Below are 15,770 nucleotides of genomic sequence, written 5' to 3' on the forward strand. Positions count from 1 at the left end.
TGTTAATGGAGCAACTTGATGTTTGGGGTCAGACAAGAAAAAGAGGTTTTTTGAGAGTTAGGATTTTGTTTTCAGAATTTTCTGAATAAAAGTATGTGCAACAGTACATGGTGGTAGTGGTAAAAGTACTAAAAAGGGGGTTATCAATGCTGATTTTACCATCAGCTATTTTTTCCTATATCTGACCTTAAGGATGTCACTGATTCTCTCTTTAGGCAGAATAAAATTTCAAAGTGTTGAGATGTAGGGATTTTTTTAATATTTCAGTCGTGAGATGCTCTGCACAAATTACCAGTGATCTTCTGAGCTACCTAAAATAGTCTGCAAATAAAAATAGGATGAACTCTCCGTTAGCAGGCAGGAAACCACCAGCCTGATTCTGTTACTGTGTCCTTGACTGACTTGTGAAGATAATTTGCCTATTTACCCCAAAGTGATACGAGGTGGGTTTTTTGCTTGATGAGGATTTTTGGCTGTGAGGTGAGTTATTGAGAAGATTAGAGGCAGACTTAAGGAAATAGTGGAAATATATCTATACACACACACCTTTTTTTTTAATAGATTATGGTAAGGTTTGGAATATTCCTCCTAAGCTGAGGTTGTACACTGGCAGCCAGGCTCTAGAAACTTAAAGAACTGGAGGATGTTCAAATGTATTAACTAAAAAAAAAACAATAATAAAAAGCATGCATGTTTCTAGAATTTTTTGCTAAGTTCATAAAATAATGTGTGTAGGGGCATCCAGTACCATAAAGCTCTGGTTCTTCGTGTTCCTTCCTCCTTTTCTCCACTCCCTCCAAAGAGCTTCTCTATGGTTTTGATTTTTGTTTTAATTAGGATTCTTTATTTGTATTTCTTGTGATTATTTCCACATGCATTGGTATTTCTTAAGTTCTGTAACCTAAAAGAAATTAAATGTGAAGAAGCAGTTTCTGCGCACGACTGGCTCAGAAGAAACAAACTGTGTTTGAGTCCATGAAGTGTTAAGTTTGCATTTCAGGTTAACCTTTAGTTTAAAGCAAACTCCTGCTTTCAGGGGATACTTTTTGTCCCTGGTGGGATGTTTCCCTTATCCTAAGCTTCCCTGTTTTTACTGTGTATTTGTCCTGTGAAACATATTATTCTGCTGGCCATAAAGCGACTTTGCTGCACCTCTGAAAGAAACCCCCACAGTGCTGTGCATCCTTCTGCTGTTTAACACTTAAATTTATAACCAGGATTAGTGGAAGTGGGGTGATATTTGGGTTTTCCAGGATGAATTGTAGCAGTGGATCCTCTCTCCATGCCATGGATCCAGGGCTGGGAACAATGGAGGTGCCAGCACTGGGTGCTCTCTCACTGGATTATGTTGTTGGAAACCTCTCCCCTGCTGAGCTGGGGGAGACAGGAGATCTGATTTGGGTGGGTTTTTTTTGTTTGTATTTTTGGATTTGGCTTTCGAATGGTGACCTTGAGTTTTCCTTGCTCCTCCTTAGGACTGGTTTTGCAGTGTGATGAATTGAAATGCTTCTGTTATCATGCTGATGCCTCCCTTTGTCTTGGTTTATCTGAATTCCATCAGATTATGCTGTGATTGTCTGCCCTTTATCTGGCTAACAATGGGGTGTTTACAAGAGGTGAAGCTTAATTGCATTTAAAGTGTATATAGGGAATATGTGCTTTTATTTTTAAATTTTATCTTGCTGATACTGAGCTTCTGAATTGTGTCTGTCACTGGGAACCAAGACACTGCCAACTCCTTCACCTCAAAACATCCAATATGGTTTGGAAAATAAAATTCAGTTTGGAAATCAGTCTTCCACTATTTGCATAAGGATTAAAGTTTAATCAGATTTCCATACAGGAATTTAGTGGTGTGTCCTGGCCACATGACTTCTCTTCAACTTGAAATCATCAACAAGATGCTCAGCTCCATCCTCACTGCGTTTTGGAAACTTAATTTTCCTGAGATTCCTGAGCAGTGTGGGATTTCAGCTGTTATGAAGCAGTTGATAATTCACTCTGCTTGGTTTTGCCTTCCTTTCCTCCTGCCCTCTAATTAAAGTTGGTGAAATATATTTCACATAAACCACGGAACTGATGTGGATGCAACATAAAATGTTTTGCTGGTTGTCCTTGCAGGGGCCAGCTGTATTTTTGTAACAACAGCAGGGAGCAGGGCCCCCAAAATTGGGAATTCTGTGCAGCGTGATCTTGGGGAGCAGAAGGTTTCATGTAGATGCTCACCAATAACTGTGCCCAGCACTGGGAAACAGCATTTAGCCCAGTGTTGTAGGAAGGAGAGAAATGTTTATGGTTGGGGATATTTTTGCTGTTCAAGCCTTTTGGGTTTTTTTCCCTAAAACTCTGGACCATGAGAGACGCTGTCAGTGAAGCATCTGCTATTAAACATTGACACTTGCCTTAATGACTTTAATTAAGAATGTCTTGAGCCTTGGTTTTTTAAAATTGATTGTATCTTCCTTTTTGTGTGTAGGTATGGGATTTCATTTTTAGTTACTTGATTGGCTTCAAGAACATGAAGATAAGATTCAATTTAAATAACAAAACAAAGGCACTTCTCAAAGCTGTTGCCATTCTTCTTGCTCTTAAATTTAAGTGACTTGTTGGCTGTTATTAAATTCTGCTTAGTGGAGCTGTTACAGGAGAACCTAGATATGACCTCATTAAAAATAAAATACATTCAGAAATATTTCTAGAGATTTTAAATAAATGCATAAGGTATAAAAATATTAAGTTACAGGTTTTTGTCTCGTAAAAGATTGTGTTTTAAATTTCCTCAAGACAGCAAAATATAATGTGTCAGGCTGAAGAAATGGAAAACTTAGTGCCTGTTGTTTTCTAGCTGATTTTTCTTTGGGTTTGACTCTAATGCTGGAATGCCTTGTAAAGGGAGCACATATTTAGCATTTTCTTGCTATTTAGGTATAAGAGTGTTTCAGTTACTTCCATTAATGAATATATTGTGAGGAAATGCCTTCAAACTGCTGAAAAAGAGACCAACTTATTTGAAATTCTGTACTTCAGACTTACTTTCTGCCGTTGCCTTTGCAGTGAGCACTTGTCCTGCTCGTTCACCTTCTTCCTGCACGGGGACAGCAATGTGTGCACCAGCGTGGAGATCAGCCAGCACCAGCCCGTGTACCTGCTCAGTGAGGAGCACCTCACCCTGGCCCAGCAGTCCAACAGCCCCTTCCAAGGTGGGATTGCTGCCAGTGCTGGCTGTTACACCTGGATTCATCCTCTGGGTGCTCACTGAGGGCTTGGGGCAGGCTGGCAGTGGGGGCAGAGCATGTCCTGCTGTCCCCACACAGTCAGGCTGTCCTGCCCTGTCCTCACACTGTCAGGCTGCTGTGTCCTGGCCCTTCTGCAGGTGGAGCATTTGCATATTCATCTCTTGGCATGTAATTGAATCATTTGTCCTCTTGACACAGTTCCCAAGTACTGTCCTATTGGTGACTTAAGTATTTTGCCGTTTCAACCCTATAACCCCCACATACCTTCACCAACCCTCTGTGAGAAACCCATTTCTGACTCAGTGTATTTAACCTGTTCACACCCCCTCCCCTTTTTACTTGGCTCTTCCTTGCCTGTAAATCCCTGTGGTTCCCCCAGCAGATGCAGGTTGTGCTCTGGAAGACAGAGGAGTGCTGGGGCCTGAGTCTGGTCAGTGGGGCTGTGTGATCCCTCCCTGTGTCAGACCCTTGTGCTGCTGCAGAAATCAAAATCACCTCTCCTGCATGACCACACACCTTTAGCAATGCTCAGTGTCCAAACTTGCTTTTTTTTCTGAATGCAATTTACCAGCAGCTGTGCTTCCCTACTATGGACAAGACTAAACATGAAACAGATTATTTCCTCTGTATTCCCTGTTGTTGTAACAAGCTGAATGAAAGGATGAGGAAACACCTTAACTCTGCCAGGATTTGGAAGTGTTTCTTTATCCCACCTGTATCTGGGACTCCTTGCAAGCCAAGATGAAAACTTGCCTGTTGCTTGTTTGAATTGATTAATTTGTAGTTGTTATTGTGGTCCCTCAATTCTTATAGTACATATAAATTTAACAATGTGAGCCTATTGCCAAAAACTCACGTAGTGTAAATCATGATTAGGCTGCATTTTGATTTATCCATGGTAAATTGTTCATTTGGTGTGGCCGAAATAAGAGTGCTGCTATTGCAGGGGGGAAGAGGGAATTTGGGGTGGATATCCTCTCCAATGGATTTTTATTTCTGTTTTAGTTATCCTGAGCCCCTTTGGGTTGAATGGCACACTCACAGGGCAGTCCTTCAAGCTTTCTGATTCATCCACAAAAAAGCTGATTGGGGAGTGGAAGCAATTCTACCCCGTCACATCCAACTTGAAGGAAGGATCTGAGGAAAAACAAGAAGAAATGGATTGGGAGGATGATTCTTTAGCTGCTGTTGAAGTTCTTGTTGGTGAGCCTGATTACCTTTTAATTACTGAAATAAACTGGCTGATTAAGTCTGCAAAATTCTGAATGCAGAAGTGACCCCATTTGATTCCTTTTGCAACAATGGTTGTTGGGTTTTATTTTCCTGTTTGGTGCTGGGGACTATCTACGATGAGTTGCTGTTCAAAGTAGATTTTGCAGACCCAGTAGTAGGAGGTCTTATTCTTATGTGCCCTGAGAGGCAAGATTTTTTAAAAAATAAATAATAAAGAGAATAAAAAACCACCCTGGATGATCACTGTTGACATCTGAGCTTCATCAAAATCAAGTTGTGCTGTTTCAGAGTCTGTGCAAATTCAAACAGAGCACTTGCCTTTTAGTGATGTCTTTAAAACCACAGTCCTGGAGAACCTGATGTACTCAGGCACTGCCTTTATTTGCCATTTTTCCCAAAATCCCAGCTCCTGGATGCAGTAGTTTGTCCTGCTGTGGGCTTGTGACCTTTGATTTGCCAGCTAATGCAATCCCTTCTCTGTGAGGAGCTCGTAGTGCAATGATGGCTGGAGACCCTCGTGCTGATGGGGATGTTGGCAGTGTTACATGATACTAAAAAGGATTTTTTCAGCCTTTATAAAACAAAATGATAGAAGCAGGTAGCAGCATGTGGATGTCTCTGCCTGTGTATACAAAGCCCTTCTTATTCATTCACCCAGATCTTCTGTATAAAGCAAATCAAGTCATGATGAAGGTGACAACAGAGATTTTTTGTCCAAGGAGATGCTTCAGTAGGTAGAAGAGGGTCTGTAAGCTTAGGAGTGAGTGCTAAAATGATCCATTTGATGACTTTGAGTGTCAGCCTTGGTAAGTAACTGGGAAATGCCCTCTCTTGGCAGCTGGTGTGAGGATGGTGTACCCTGCGTGCTTTGTGCTGGTCCCTCAGACAGACATCCCTGCTCCCAGCTCCGTGGGGGCTCCCCACTGCTCCACTGCTTGCCTGGGGGTCCACCAAGTGCCTGCTTCCACCAGAGACCCTGCCATGTCCTCGGTCACACTGACTCCACCCACGTCCCCGGAGGAAGTTCAAACAGGTGGGAAGGAATTGGCTCCTGCATGAGGGAATCATTTCCGTGGCTTCTCCTTCAAACCCAGCAGTGCTTGCAGGGGATTCAGGTGTTCAGTGTGCAGCTGGCTTGGTAGGAAAAATCACATTTCTTTAGTCCTGTGTTTGTTGTAGTAAAACCAATGTTCTCAGTTGTGAGCAAAATAAACTCTTCTGTAAGCTACTGAAATTAGAACTGCTGTTGTAGCTGGGGTTGTTACCAGTCCTTTAGATTGCTCTGCTTCTGGGGAAGTTTTTTGGGGCTTTTTCCCCTGTGTGCATGTCTGTGTTCTGACACAGCTTCATAACCCCCGTTGTGCCCTTGGTCGTTAGTGAGAAGGTGATGCTTTCTCACAGTCCAGGAAGATTGGCTGTAGTTAAGTTTCCAGCAAGGCTGTGTGCCCTCTGCCCTGGGCAGTGGTTATGGGGAGCTGATTTAGGTCACAGCAGGTGAGACTCACAGATAGTTTCAGGTGACTTACATAAGTTTTATTGCGCAGAAGAGGTTTTGTTTCTTTTCTGCTTCCATGATCTTCTGTTACCCGAGCTTGACCCTTTCTTTTAATCATAATGTTGGCTTTGCTCAAGTTATTTTCTATTTCAGGTCACTTTCATCAAAGATAAAGAATAGCCAGTCCACCTGCAACATAAACATATATGGTGCTTTTTAAAATCTCCTATAATAATCTCCTACTATTCCCAAATTTTCTGTGTGTTTTTATTTCCTAACATTGAGTCAAGAAGTTACTTTTCTTCCTATCATGCTCCTGTAGTGATTGAATTGGAATAATAGACACTGCATTGTCTCACAGCCTAAATCTGTTTCCTCTGGTGCTGCTTTTCAGTTGATGCTCAATCTGCCCAGAAATGGGTGAAGTTTTCCTCGGTTTCAGACGGATTTATCTCGGACAGTACCAGCCATCACGGTGGCAAAATCCCCAGAAAACTGGCCAACCAAGTGGTGGACAGAGTCTGGCAAGAGTGCAACATGAACAGAGCACAGAACAAGTATGTACTCATCCTCTGAAGCCAAAAATACCAATATTTTGTGTGTTCCTTGCAGCAATTAGTTCTGTTAAAGGTGCTGCTGGTGGAATGTGCTTTACTCTTCTAATAAACCATTTTTAAAGAAGTTAATTTTTTCCTAACTATTTAGGAATGATTTACTTAGTTCTCAGTTTAATATGTCAGGAAAAGGCTATTTATCATTTCTTTGCTGAATCCCATGTCACCAAACTGCTCTTGAGCTTTGCCAGAAGATAAGAGAAGAACATATGTTGCTCCCAAATAACTCTCCTGGTATTGAATCCTAGGAGGAAGTATTCTGCTACATCAAATGGCTTGTGTGAGGAGGAGACAGCTGACAAGGTGGCATCCTGGGATTTTGTTGAAGCCACGCAGAGGACAAATTGCAATTGTTCAAGGTACAGCACTTGGCAGAGGCGCAGCCTCCGATGTTCACCGGGGCTGAAGTGCTCAGGAGAGGCTCCTGATCGCTCCTGCAGGGGTAATTAAGCAGTAGCTGCTCGTAGGAAAGCTGTAACAAAATTCGTATCTCCTCTCCTAAATGTCATTGGAGGTCTTCAAAGTCTGCCCAAGAAGTTACAGCAGAGGTTGGAGTCAAGTGAATCAGCTTTGGGGACCTGCTGCCAGTGCAGGGACGATTCCCGAGTCCTGGGCTGGAATTCTCTATGGATATGGGAGGCTTTCTCAGGGAATGGGAAGCAAATGCTATTTATTTAGGATTTAAGCACCTCTTCTAGAGGGCTGTGGCATTAGCCTTGAAAGGACAAAGCTGTTAATCATGAGCTGGATAAATAGGAATAAAACCCCCGAACCTGCTGTCTAGGAAGGGTGGCATTCCATGGGTGGCTGAGTGGAAAACTTCTCTGGGAGTGGATGCCAGTGTATGTTTTTTATATTAGCTGGGGAAAAAAGAGATCAAAACAAAGGGCAAAAGTCTGAGATTAAATAAAAATATATAATACAGCCTTTTTTGAGGCTGTAATGCCACAGATTGTTAATACAGGTATTTAAAATAAATGGAAACATTAATTTCAGTGAATTCTCAATTTCTGTACTTATGGTGGAAAATTAATCTTTAGGTGACTGAAGTGTTGCAAAAGGTTTAAACACTTTCTCTGATTTAAATGTTGCACTGATTACTTTGCAGTGAATATTGGTATCTTAGAAAAAAATTAATGTCTGGAGGATGTAGCATTTTGAGAGAAATGCATTTTTTTAACTCCCTTATTGAAATGGTTGGTTAAAGTTCTGTGGAAATACTTGTGTCCTGAGAAGAGCTGGGATGTGGAGGAGGATTAAATGTCCTTTTCAAGGAGAATTTAGCTATGATAGCACTAGTTAAGAGAAAACCAATCAATTAACTATGTGAGGTGTGTATTAGAGATATGCAATTGCCTAAAGAGAAATTGCAAAGACCTAAACCCCCCTATTATTCCGTGTGTTTTGAATTCTAAGTGGAGAAAAACATTTGGATGTGTGAGAGAGTTTGAAGTAAAAATAGATTTTGATACCTCTTACCTTTTATCCCTGCCTAATCCTGTTTTTTCAATACAAGTGCTGCTTAACTTTGCTAATGGAAGAGTGGCAAAGAATTCCCAGGCACTGAGGATGTACGTGCAGTTCAATGGCTTAATCATAAACGTTTCATTCTACACTTCAGTATTTCATGTGCCTCATTCTGTCAGATGATCCTGAAAGTTGGCATCTTGAACTTCCAGATGAAATGTTTTAGCTCAAGTGCATTTCCACTGAAAAAACCCAACTGTATTAATGCAGTTGAGACACTGAGTTTTTCATATTCCCACACTTGCTAAACTTGTAGGTAAGCAGCTACAAAAGCCTTGAAATAGCTTGGAAAGAGCTTTTGTAGGACTTAGTGTGGCTTCTTAGTTCTTGGTGTTAATTTTCCAGTCAACCCTCTGAGGCTTGGGCAGCTCTCTTGACTCATATCAGTGTTTGAATTCCAGAAGCCATTCACTAATTCTTATGTTGTTCTACTGCTTCATCAGTGCTGGCACAAGTTAAAAGTGACGAGGTATTCATGTGACAATCTATTTCTGCTAAAGCAGTTATAAAGCACTGTCTTAATTCTGAGGATAATTTGTGTGTTTGGCTCATAGGACAGATGTAACAATTTTTAAAAATCTTACAATGCTACTCAAGTCACTCAAATTCTGGTCAGAAAGAAGAGGCAGCTTCACTTCGAAATGGTTTCAGTTCCAGACGTCTCTAATGGGCTGTTTAATGGCCTAGAAGCAGGTTCTTATCTAGTGAAAAAGAACACCACAGACATATTTGAAAGATTAATGTGGAGTCTTTTCCCCTGTATTAATTCTGCAGGCACAAAAATCTCAAACCAAGAAATTCAGGTCAACAGGGGCAGGCCCCACCTGTGGGCCCCCAGCAGCCGGCGGCTCCGAAGCACAAGACAAATGAGAAGCAAGACAAAGGGGATAAGCCACAGAAACGCCCTTTGACTCCTTTTCATCATCGTGTATCTATCAGTGATGATGTTGCCATGGAGGCAGATTCAGCGAGTCAGAGGCTTGTGATGACTGCACCAGACAGCCAAGTGAGGTTTGCCAATATCCGAACTAACGATGTAGCAAAGCCCCCCCAGCTGCACGGGGCCGAGCTGGCAAACTCGCCTCAGCCGCCGCCGCTCAGCCCCCACCCCTGCGACGGCGCCGACGAGGGGGTGCCCAAAGCTCCCTCCACGCCCCAGAGTCAACATTTCTACCAGATGCCAACGCCAGACCCCTTGGTTCCCACAAAAGCAATGGAAGACAGGCTCGATGGCTTGTCCCAGCCTTTTCCAGCCGCGTTCCCCGAAGTTATAGAGCCCACCATGTACGTCGGCACTGCCGTGAATTTGGAGGAGGATGAAGCTGACACGACTTGGAAGTATTATAAAGTTCCAAAGAAAAAGGATGTGGAGTTCTTACCACCCCAGCTTCCAAATGATAAGTTGAGAGATGATCCAGTAATACCTGCTGGACAGGAAAATGTAACATCAGTTACAGAGTAAGTGGTGCTTGGTACTGGAGTAACCCAAGAAGTGAGGGAACAGGAAGGCCAGAGGCAGGAGTTTCTCTATATAAGGAGCAGTAGTGCTGAGGGTGTGAGCACAACTCTGGGTACAAGAAGTTAGTTCTTGTGAAATGGGAGCACAAAGCACAGTCAGATCTGCAGCAGGACTTTCCAGTTTTTTCTCATTTTAGTTCTGATTTAGCTGACAGCAATAATATTTATTTTTATACTATAAAATTAATCTGTAGCCAAATGATGCCTATTAGGGACTTAAGTCCCTTCTCCCCCCCCCCAAAAAAAAAAACAACAAAAAACAACCCAGAAATAACCTTTTCACTTTAGTGTGTGCTTTCTTCATTATTTGAAGAAAATATGAATGGTCTGAGCTGCAGAGATCCTGTTAAAGTTTCTTCTCTCATTTCTGCTCTTGTCTTCACTCAGAAGAAGACTGGTGTTACAAGCCCTAGCTTGTAAAACATTCTGCTCTGCTGCTTGCTTCCATTGGGATAAAGGAATTGTCTACTTTGGATATTGTTTTAAGTTTTAATAAATTCTGGAGCTTAAGGGCAGTGGAGGAAATAAAACTCTGGTGGTTTTAGTCTTAAAGCTTAGGTTTGAGCTCCGTTTTACTGCAGACTGAGTTAAGATGAATTTGCTTTACCAGTTAGAGCAAAAACCAACTCCACAAAAAAGATCACCACCACCAAAAAACCCAAACCATAAGAACAAAAAACCTGAACCAGAACCCCTTGGCCTCGTGGGCTGTGTCCCTGTGCTGTTGCAGTGAGTAGGAAATTGTTCCTGTCATCCCTGTTTCACAGCACTTCCCCGTGCGGACACACGGCCGCAAAAGGACAGCAATGGGAAGTAACAGGTGCTGACAGGGCTGTTAATAGCAGTCAGAGCTTAACAGGATTGGGACGTGGATGAAGAGGTGACAAACTTGGGCTCAGGGCTGTGATCGAGGAATTAAGAACTGCACCCAGAGCTGCCTCTATCCGTGCACTTCTGTTGATTATTTTTGGTCCAAATTTTTATATTCCTGTTCAGGTGAAAGGAGACTCTTAGTGTGATGCGGATCAAATTATTGAGAGCTTTGGGTTTTATTTTAGGAGCTAGGGTGCTGAATTTGTGGTGGAAGGCAGCTACTCACAAGACAGAAGGTTGGAGTTGGTTTTTGTCCTGTTGTTGGCAGTGGGAAGCCACTGGTGGCAGCACTGGGATGGCTGTGCAGGAAAGCTGGGAGAAGGAGTAAATGTGTTGTAGCTGTTGGTCTGTGCTCACAACACAGTTTCTTATCTTGTGGTCAGTGTTTAAGAGACTCTTTCAAGATGTGTGTTTATAGGATTTTTTAGTGCATTTTTTTCTTTGCTTTGAATTCACTTCAGCCAAGCAGATAAGGAAAGATGTTTCCTTTTTTCTCTTCAAGACATGGTCTTTCCTAGTTTGATGTGAAAACTTACCAAAACCAGTTTTTTTCCCCTAGAATATCTGGCTGTTAACTTCTCTTCCTCTGGTTGACTCATGCTGGTCAAAAATACAGCAAAGGCCTTTAATTCCCCATTCCTAGAAAGTAGTTCCCATCTCTTTTTTTGCCTTATTTTTTTATTTTCTGATGGCAGTTTTTGCAGGATTTAGAAAACTGGTTTATTGAGCATGGAAGAGCAGCATGGATGGATTTGGCATTGTTGTGGGCTGTGAGGTGTTTTATGGGACAGTTTGTTTCTAGGAAGTGTCTTTGACAAAGTCAAATTGTTTCTATAGTTGAGAGGAATGTGCAGGAACTACTCATCTTGTTTGAGGGAGCACCTTCCTCTCCTGGTGCCTTTTGTATGTTGGGATACAGAAAATAAAGCTGGTTCAGGGGCAGATCTACAGCTCATAATCAGAACAGTTTTCTCTTTGCCAGTATCTTTTTTTCCTGGTGCAATGTTACATTTGTGAAACTAGTACTCCTGAGAGAAAACCTTAATTTCTGTGTACTTACCATCTCCAATTATGGCTCAGAATGTTAACAAAAGAAAAATGCTGATAAAGGCAAATGTGGTTTGATTTTTCTCATTAGTAAATTAGTTACTGGTGTGCTGCAAGCTTCATTTGTATTGATCTAAGTGATATAAGTGGCTCCTGAGCACAGTGGCATTTGTGTGCTTTACTTGTGATTATTGCTTGGGCTTTTTTTGGGAATGCAGTGAGTAATTCTTTAGCCTGGTGAGTTTCTTTTAGTGGATGTGGAGAGTTGAATCCATTTGTGCCTTATAGTAAATGACAGCCATGACCTGGGATAAATTACTAATCTTTATGTGAATTGACAGTGCTTGAGGAGAGAGGGGCAGGATGAATCACAGGGCTGGATCTGATGTGTGGAAGGAGGTGATATTAAATGAGTGATGATTTAATCTTCATCCCCAAAAGTTTTCTGAAGCTGAGGTGTGAAGGAAGGAAGTGGGAAGATGAGGTTGTTCTTGTAAAGGCTGTGTGATAGCAGAAATAATTCCACATAATAAATGCTAAATAAATGATTTTGTGATTTTTTTTCTTCTGTTCAGATTAATGGTGCAATGTAGGAAACCTTTGAAGGTTTCAGATGAACTGGTGCAACAGTATCAGAGTAAAAACCAATATTTAACAGCTGTAGCAACGGAAGCTGACCAGGAACCTGAAATTGATCCTTATGCCTTTGTGGATGGAGATGTGGAATTCCTATTTCCTGACAGCAAAAAGGACAGGCAGAACATTGAGAGGGAAGTGGGGAAGAAACACAAGGTGAGTAAAGGAGTGAGGATACAAATCAGTGATGAGATTAAAACAAATTGCTTTAGGCACCGGATAGAATTTAAATCCTTCTTTATGTGTTTAGAAACAAATTAAAAAACAAATTATATTCTAGCAGAAATGATCAATGAAATTAAGCAGCATGTCTCTAAAAGCATCTAATTTTTTTTTGACACACTGGTGGTGCCACTGCATCAGGGTTTATGAGGAGAAAGCTGCTGGATCAGTCTGGCTCAGTGGCCTCCCTGTGGAAATAGGTGCTGGCAGGTGCCTGGGGAGAGAGGAGGAACAAGGCAAGTGCTTTGTTCATGAGTGGAAAGGTCTAGGGGTAGGTGAGGTGAGCCCTGACTCGTTCTCTGGCCAGTGAATTGCAATTTTTATTCTTTTTTTGTGCTTTAGTGCAGCTACATGAGGCTTGTACTTAAAGTAAAAGGGCACCTACAGAAAAGGAGAAAATATAACAGCACTGGGGGCTGGTCTATGAAATAAATTTGCTTATTAGAATTAGTTGTGTGTAGATGCATTCCATTCAGGGACTGGTACAGTTAATGTGTAGCATTTGATAGCAAGGGTTTTTCCTTAAGGTGTTGTAGCAAGAATCCACAACTTGCTTTGTAAATTTATCCCCAACACAAGCCCTGTGTTTGCAGCCCAAGCTCTGCTCTCCCGGAGCCAGCACCAGCCCCCAGCCTGCCCCTGCTGAGCTCACAGGGTAATGAGAACCTGATACTTCTCCAGGTACAGAATTCCCACAGGGACATCAAATACCTCCCACCCCACCCATTAATTTAAACAAACTTTTCTCTCTTTTTTTTAATAGGCTGAGGATGGGACATCCAGTGTTACAGTTCTATCCCATGAAGGAGAGGATGCAATGTCTCTGTTTAGTCCTTCTGTCAAGCAAGGTAAAGAGGCTTTTTTCCCCCCTCTCTATCTTAATTGTGCTATATTAATGGTGTCTTGAATAGTCAATAGGTTCTAATAGGCTGCTAAGTTTTGTGTTTTATTATTGTTTGTATTTCCCTTCAGTCTGCTTGGAACATTTCTTTGTTGCACCTTGCAAACAAATGTTGGCTATAAAATCCAAATGCTCTAAAATCGAAGGGCCCTCACGTGTAAGATGGACGAGTGGAACCAAGGACATCTCACCCCCCTTGGTTTCCTTTCCCCCCAGCTGTGGAAAGAGCTCTTTAATGAAGTTTTTAATGAAGATGCATTGCCAGTGTTGTGATGTTGGTCTCTCTCCACAGATGCCCAACGTTTGGCTGCCCACGCCCGCACTGCCTCGACCAGCCTGTTCCACGAGACAGATCTGGTGGTGTCCTACACTGACCTGGACAATCTCTTCAATTCTGATGAAGATGAACTCACAGTAAGTGATGTGCAAAAAGTCCGGGCAGGTGCCAGCCAAAAACCAGCAAGGACCAACTCTTGTCTTTTTGTGGTTTGGGGTTTGATTTTTTTTTTTTTTTTCCTGGCATTTGTAGGAGAGGTTGCAAAACATTCACACAAACAAGAGCTGTGGCCCCTCAGTGGCAAACGGACTGTTCTGGTTGACTCATGCAGGCAGATTTTTGATGCAAACAACCTTTTGATCTTACTTCCTTACAATCCCCACAGTATGTGCTGCCTGAACATACCTTTAGTTAGAGTTGTACAGATTCAGCAGGTCCTAGTGTGCTCTTTTCCTGTGGTCTAGGCTCTGTTTAACTGGTTCATCAAGGTAATATTGAAACAAAACAGCAACTTCTGAAAGAGAAAAGGCATTTAAATACTGGACATTCTGCCAAACAAGCTGCTTCTCTGCAGCAGCTATTATCTTGGAACAGTTTCTCTTGCAGTCTCTGATGGCTCTGAATCCATTATCTTTCTAGTTTCTATTCCAATAGTGTATGTAATCAGTTGTCTTTTCTGAACTGTGCTTTGGTCCATGTTTAATCCTAAATCCCCTTACCCAGACAAAATGCCCATCAACTTTAATGGGAGCCGTAGCTGAGTAAGGGCTGAAAGATCTTAACAGCCACCAAAGGTCATCAGTGTGTACAGGAAGTGTGTTTGCTCTTAAACATGAACACTTAGTTTCTGTAGACATCTGAACTGTTTAAATATGGTAAAATATCTCTCATTCTTTTACTTTTGACAGTTTTTCTTCCCTGTATCTCTTGTTGCAGGATTTGTGTTTGTCTTTTCTGTTCCTGTGGTAACACCAGTGATGTTAATGTGGCTCTGGGTGTGTTATGGTTTGTTCTGGTAGACTGTGGGCAAGCCTAATTCAGCTTCTTTTACTGGCTGCTAACAGGCTGAGGGTTATTTTGTAGCTGCTCTTTCCCTTCAACAACATTGTGACCTGTTGGGAGAGGTCCTCTGGGTTCCAAGAATTAAGAACAAGTGTAACCCCAACCTCAGGCTTCTGAGCTATTTTAATTTTTCTAAATATTATACAATGTCCCAGCTTTGTATGTGCAGGTGAGATTTCCTGTTAGCAGGAAACATGAGCATGTGTTTATGTCTGAAATGATTTTATGACAATACTTCTTTCTTAGCCTGGATCTAAACGAACAGTGAATGGCACCGATGACAAATCCAACTGCAAAGAGGCAAAAACAGGAAATCTAGACCCACTGTCATGCATAAGTAAGATTTATTTGTGTTTTCTTTTTGCCTAAAGAGAATACTAGCCCTAAACATTTGACTCTAATATGTTGTGGCAATTTGGATGTTCCCTTCATTTGCCTTTCTGAAATTTTGAGAGTCAGGAAGCACTTCAGAAAGTTTTCATGCTCTAAAGTCTGCTTCTGATCTGAAATTAGGCACTGCAGATCTCCATAAAATGTATCCAACTCCCCCTTCACTGGAACAACATATTATGGGGTTTTCTCCCATGAACATGAACAATAAGGAGTATGGCAGCATGGACACTACACTTGGAGGAACAGTGCTGGAAGGGAATAGCTCTACTGTGGGAGCTCAGTTCAGAATTGAAGTAGATGAGGGCTTCTGCAGTCCCAAACCTGCTGAAATCAAGGTAGGTAGTGCTGATAGCCCTGATCAATGCTTGTGATGATTACTGATCAGTTTATTACTTAGATCTGAGTAGGAATGGGGGAAAGATAAAGTACAATCTGTAACTGCATTATTCTGGGGGAGGTAATACACTTTGTAGTCAGTATGTAGTGTTTTACTACCTAAACTTTAAGAGGGAGTAATACCTGAGTAGCCATTAGTGAGCTGCAGAAATTCCTTTCAGTCACTGCAGTTCACTGTTGTTTGTTTTGGTGTATTGTGAATATTGTGTGTACACATCTCAGCTTTCTCTTGCAGCTGTGTCAGGATTTTGGATTAAAAAGCTGCTGCTTGAACTTAGTCCTGTTTTTTGGAGAAGCATTTAATTGCTGCAGTGATCTAATTTACACACTAATGCTTTCC

The 15,770-nt window shown here is 41.8% G+C and overlaps 1 protein-coding gene across 1 annotated transcript in view; it reads left to right on the top strand.

Moving 5' to 3' along the window:
- Positions 1–15,770, top strand: part of MED13 (mediator complex subunit 13) — a 50,330-nt gene that overhangs the window by 20,138 nt on the left and 14,422 nt on the right. Inside the window, exons 4-14 of the mRNA XM_069033713.1 lie at positions 3,055–3,200; positions 4,242–4,439; positions 5,308–5,502; positions 6,359–6,521; positions 6,827–6,937; positions 8,880–9,563; positions 12,119–12,335; positions 13,165–13,249; positions 13,595–13,716; positions 14,888–14,978; positions 15,155–15,369. Coding sequence (XP_068889814.1) covers positions 3,055–3,200; positions 4,242–4,439; positions 5,308–5,502; positions 6,359–6,521; positions 6,827–6,937; positions 8,880–9,563; positions 12,119–12,335; positions 13,165–13,249; positions 13,595–13,716; positions 14,888–14,978; positions 15,155–15,369 — 2,227 coding nt within the window. The remainder of the gene's footprint in view (positions 1–3,054; positions 3,201–4,241; positions 4,440–5,307; positions 5,503–6,358; positions 6,522–6,826; positions 6,938–8,879; positions 9,564–12,118; positions 12,336–13,164; positions 13,250–13,594; positions 13,717–14,887; positions 14,979–15,154; positions 15,370–15,770) is intronic.

The sequence above is a fragment of the Aphelocoma coerulescens genome, chromosome 19, assembly GCF_041296385.1.
Source record: "Aphelocoma coerulescens isolate FSJ_1873_10779 chromosome 19, UR_Acoe_1.0, whole genome shotgun sequence".
Lineage (NCBI taxonomy): Eukaryota > Metazoa > Chordata > Aves > Passeriformes > Corvidae > Aphelocoma > Aphelocoma coerulescens.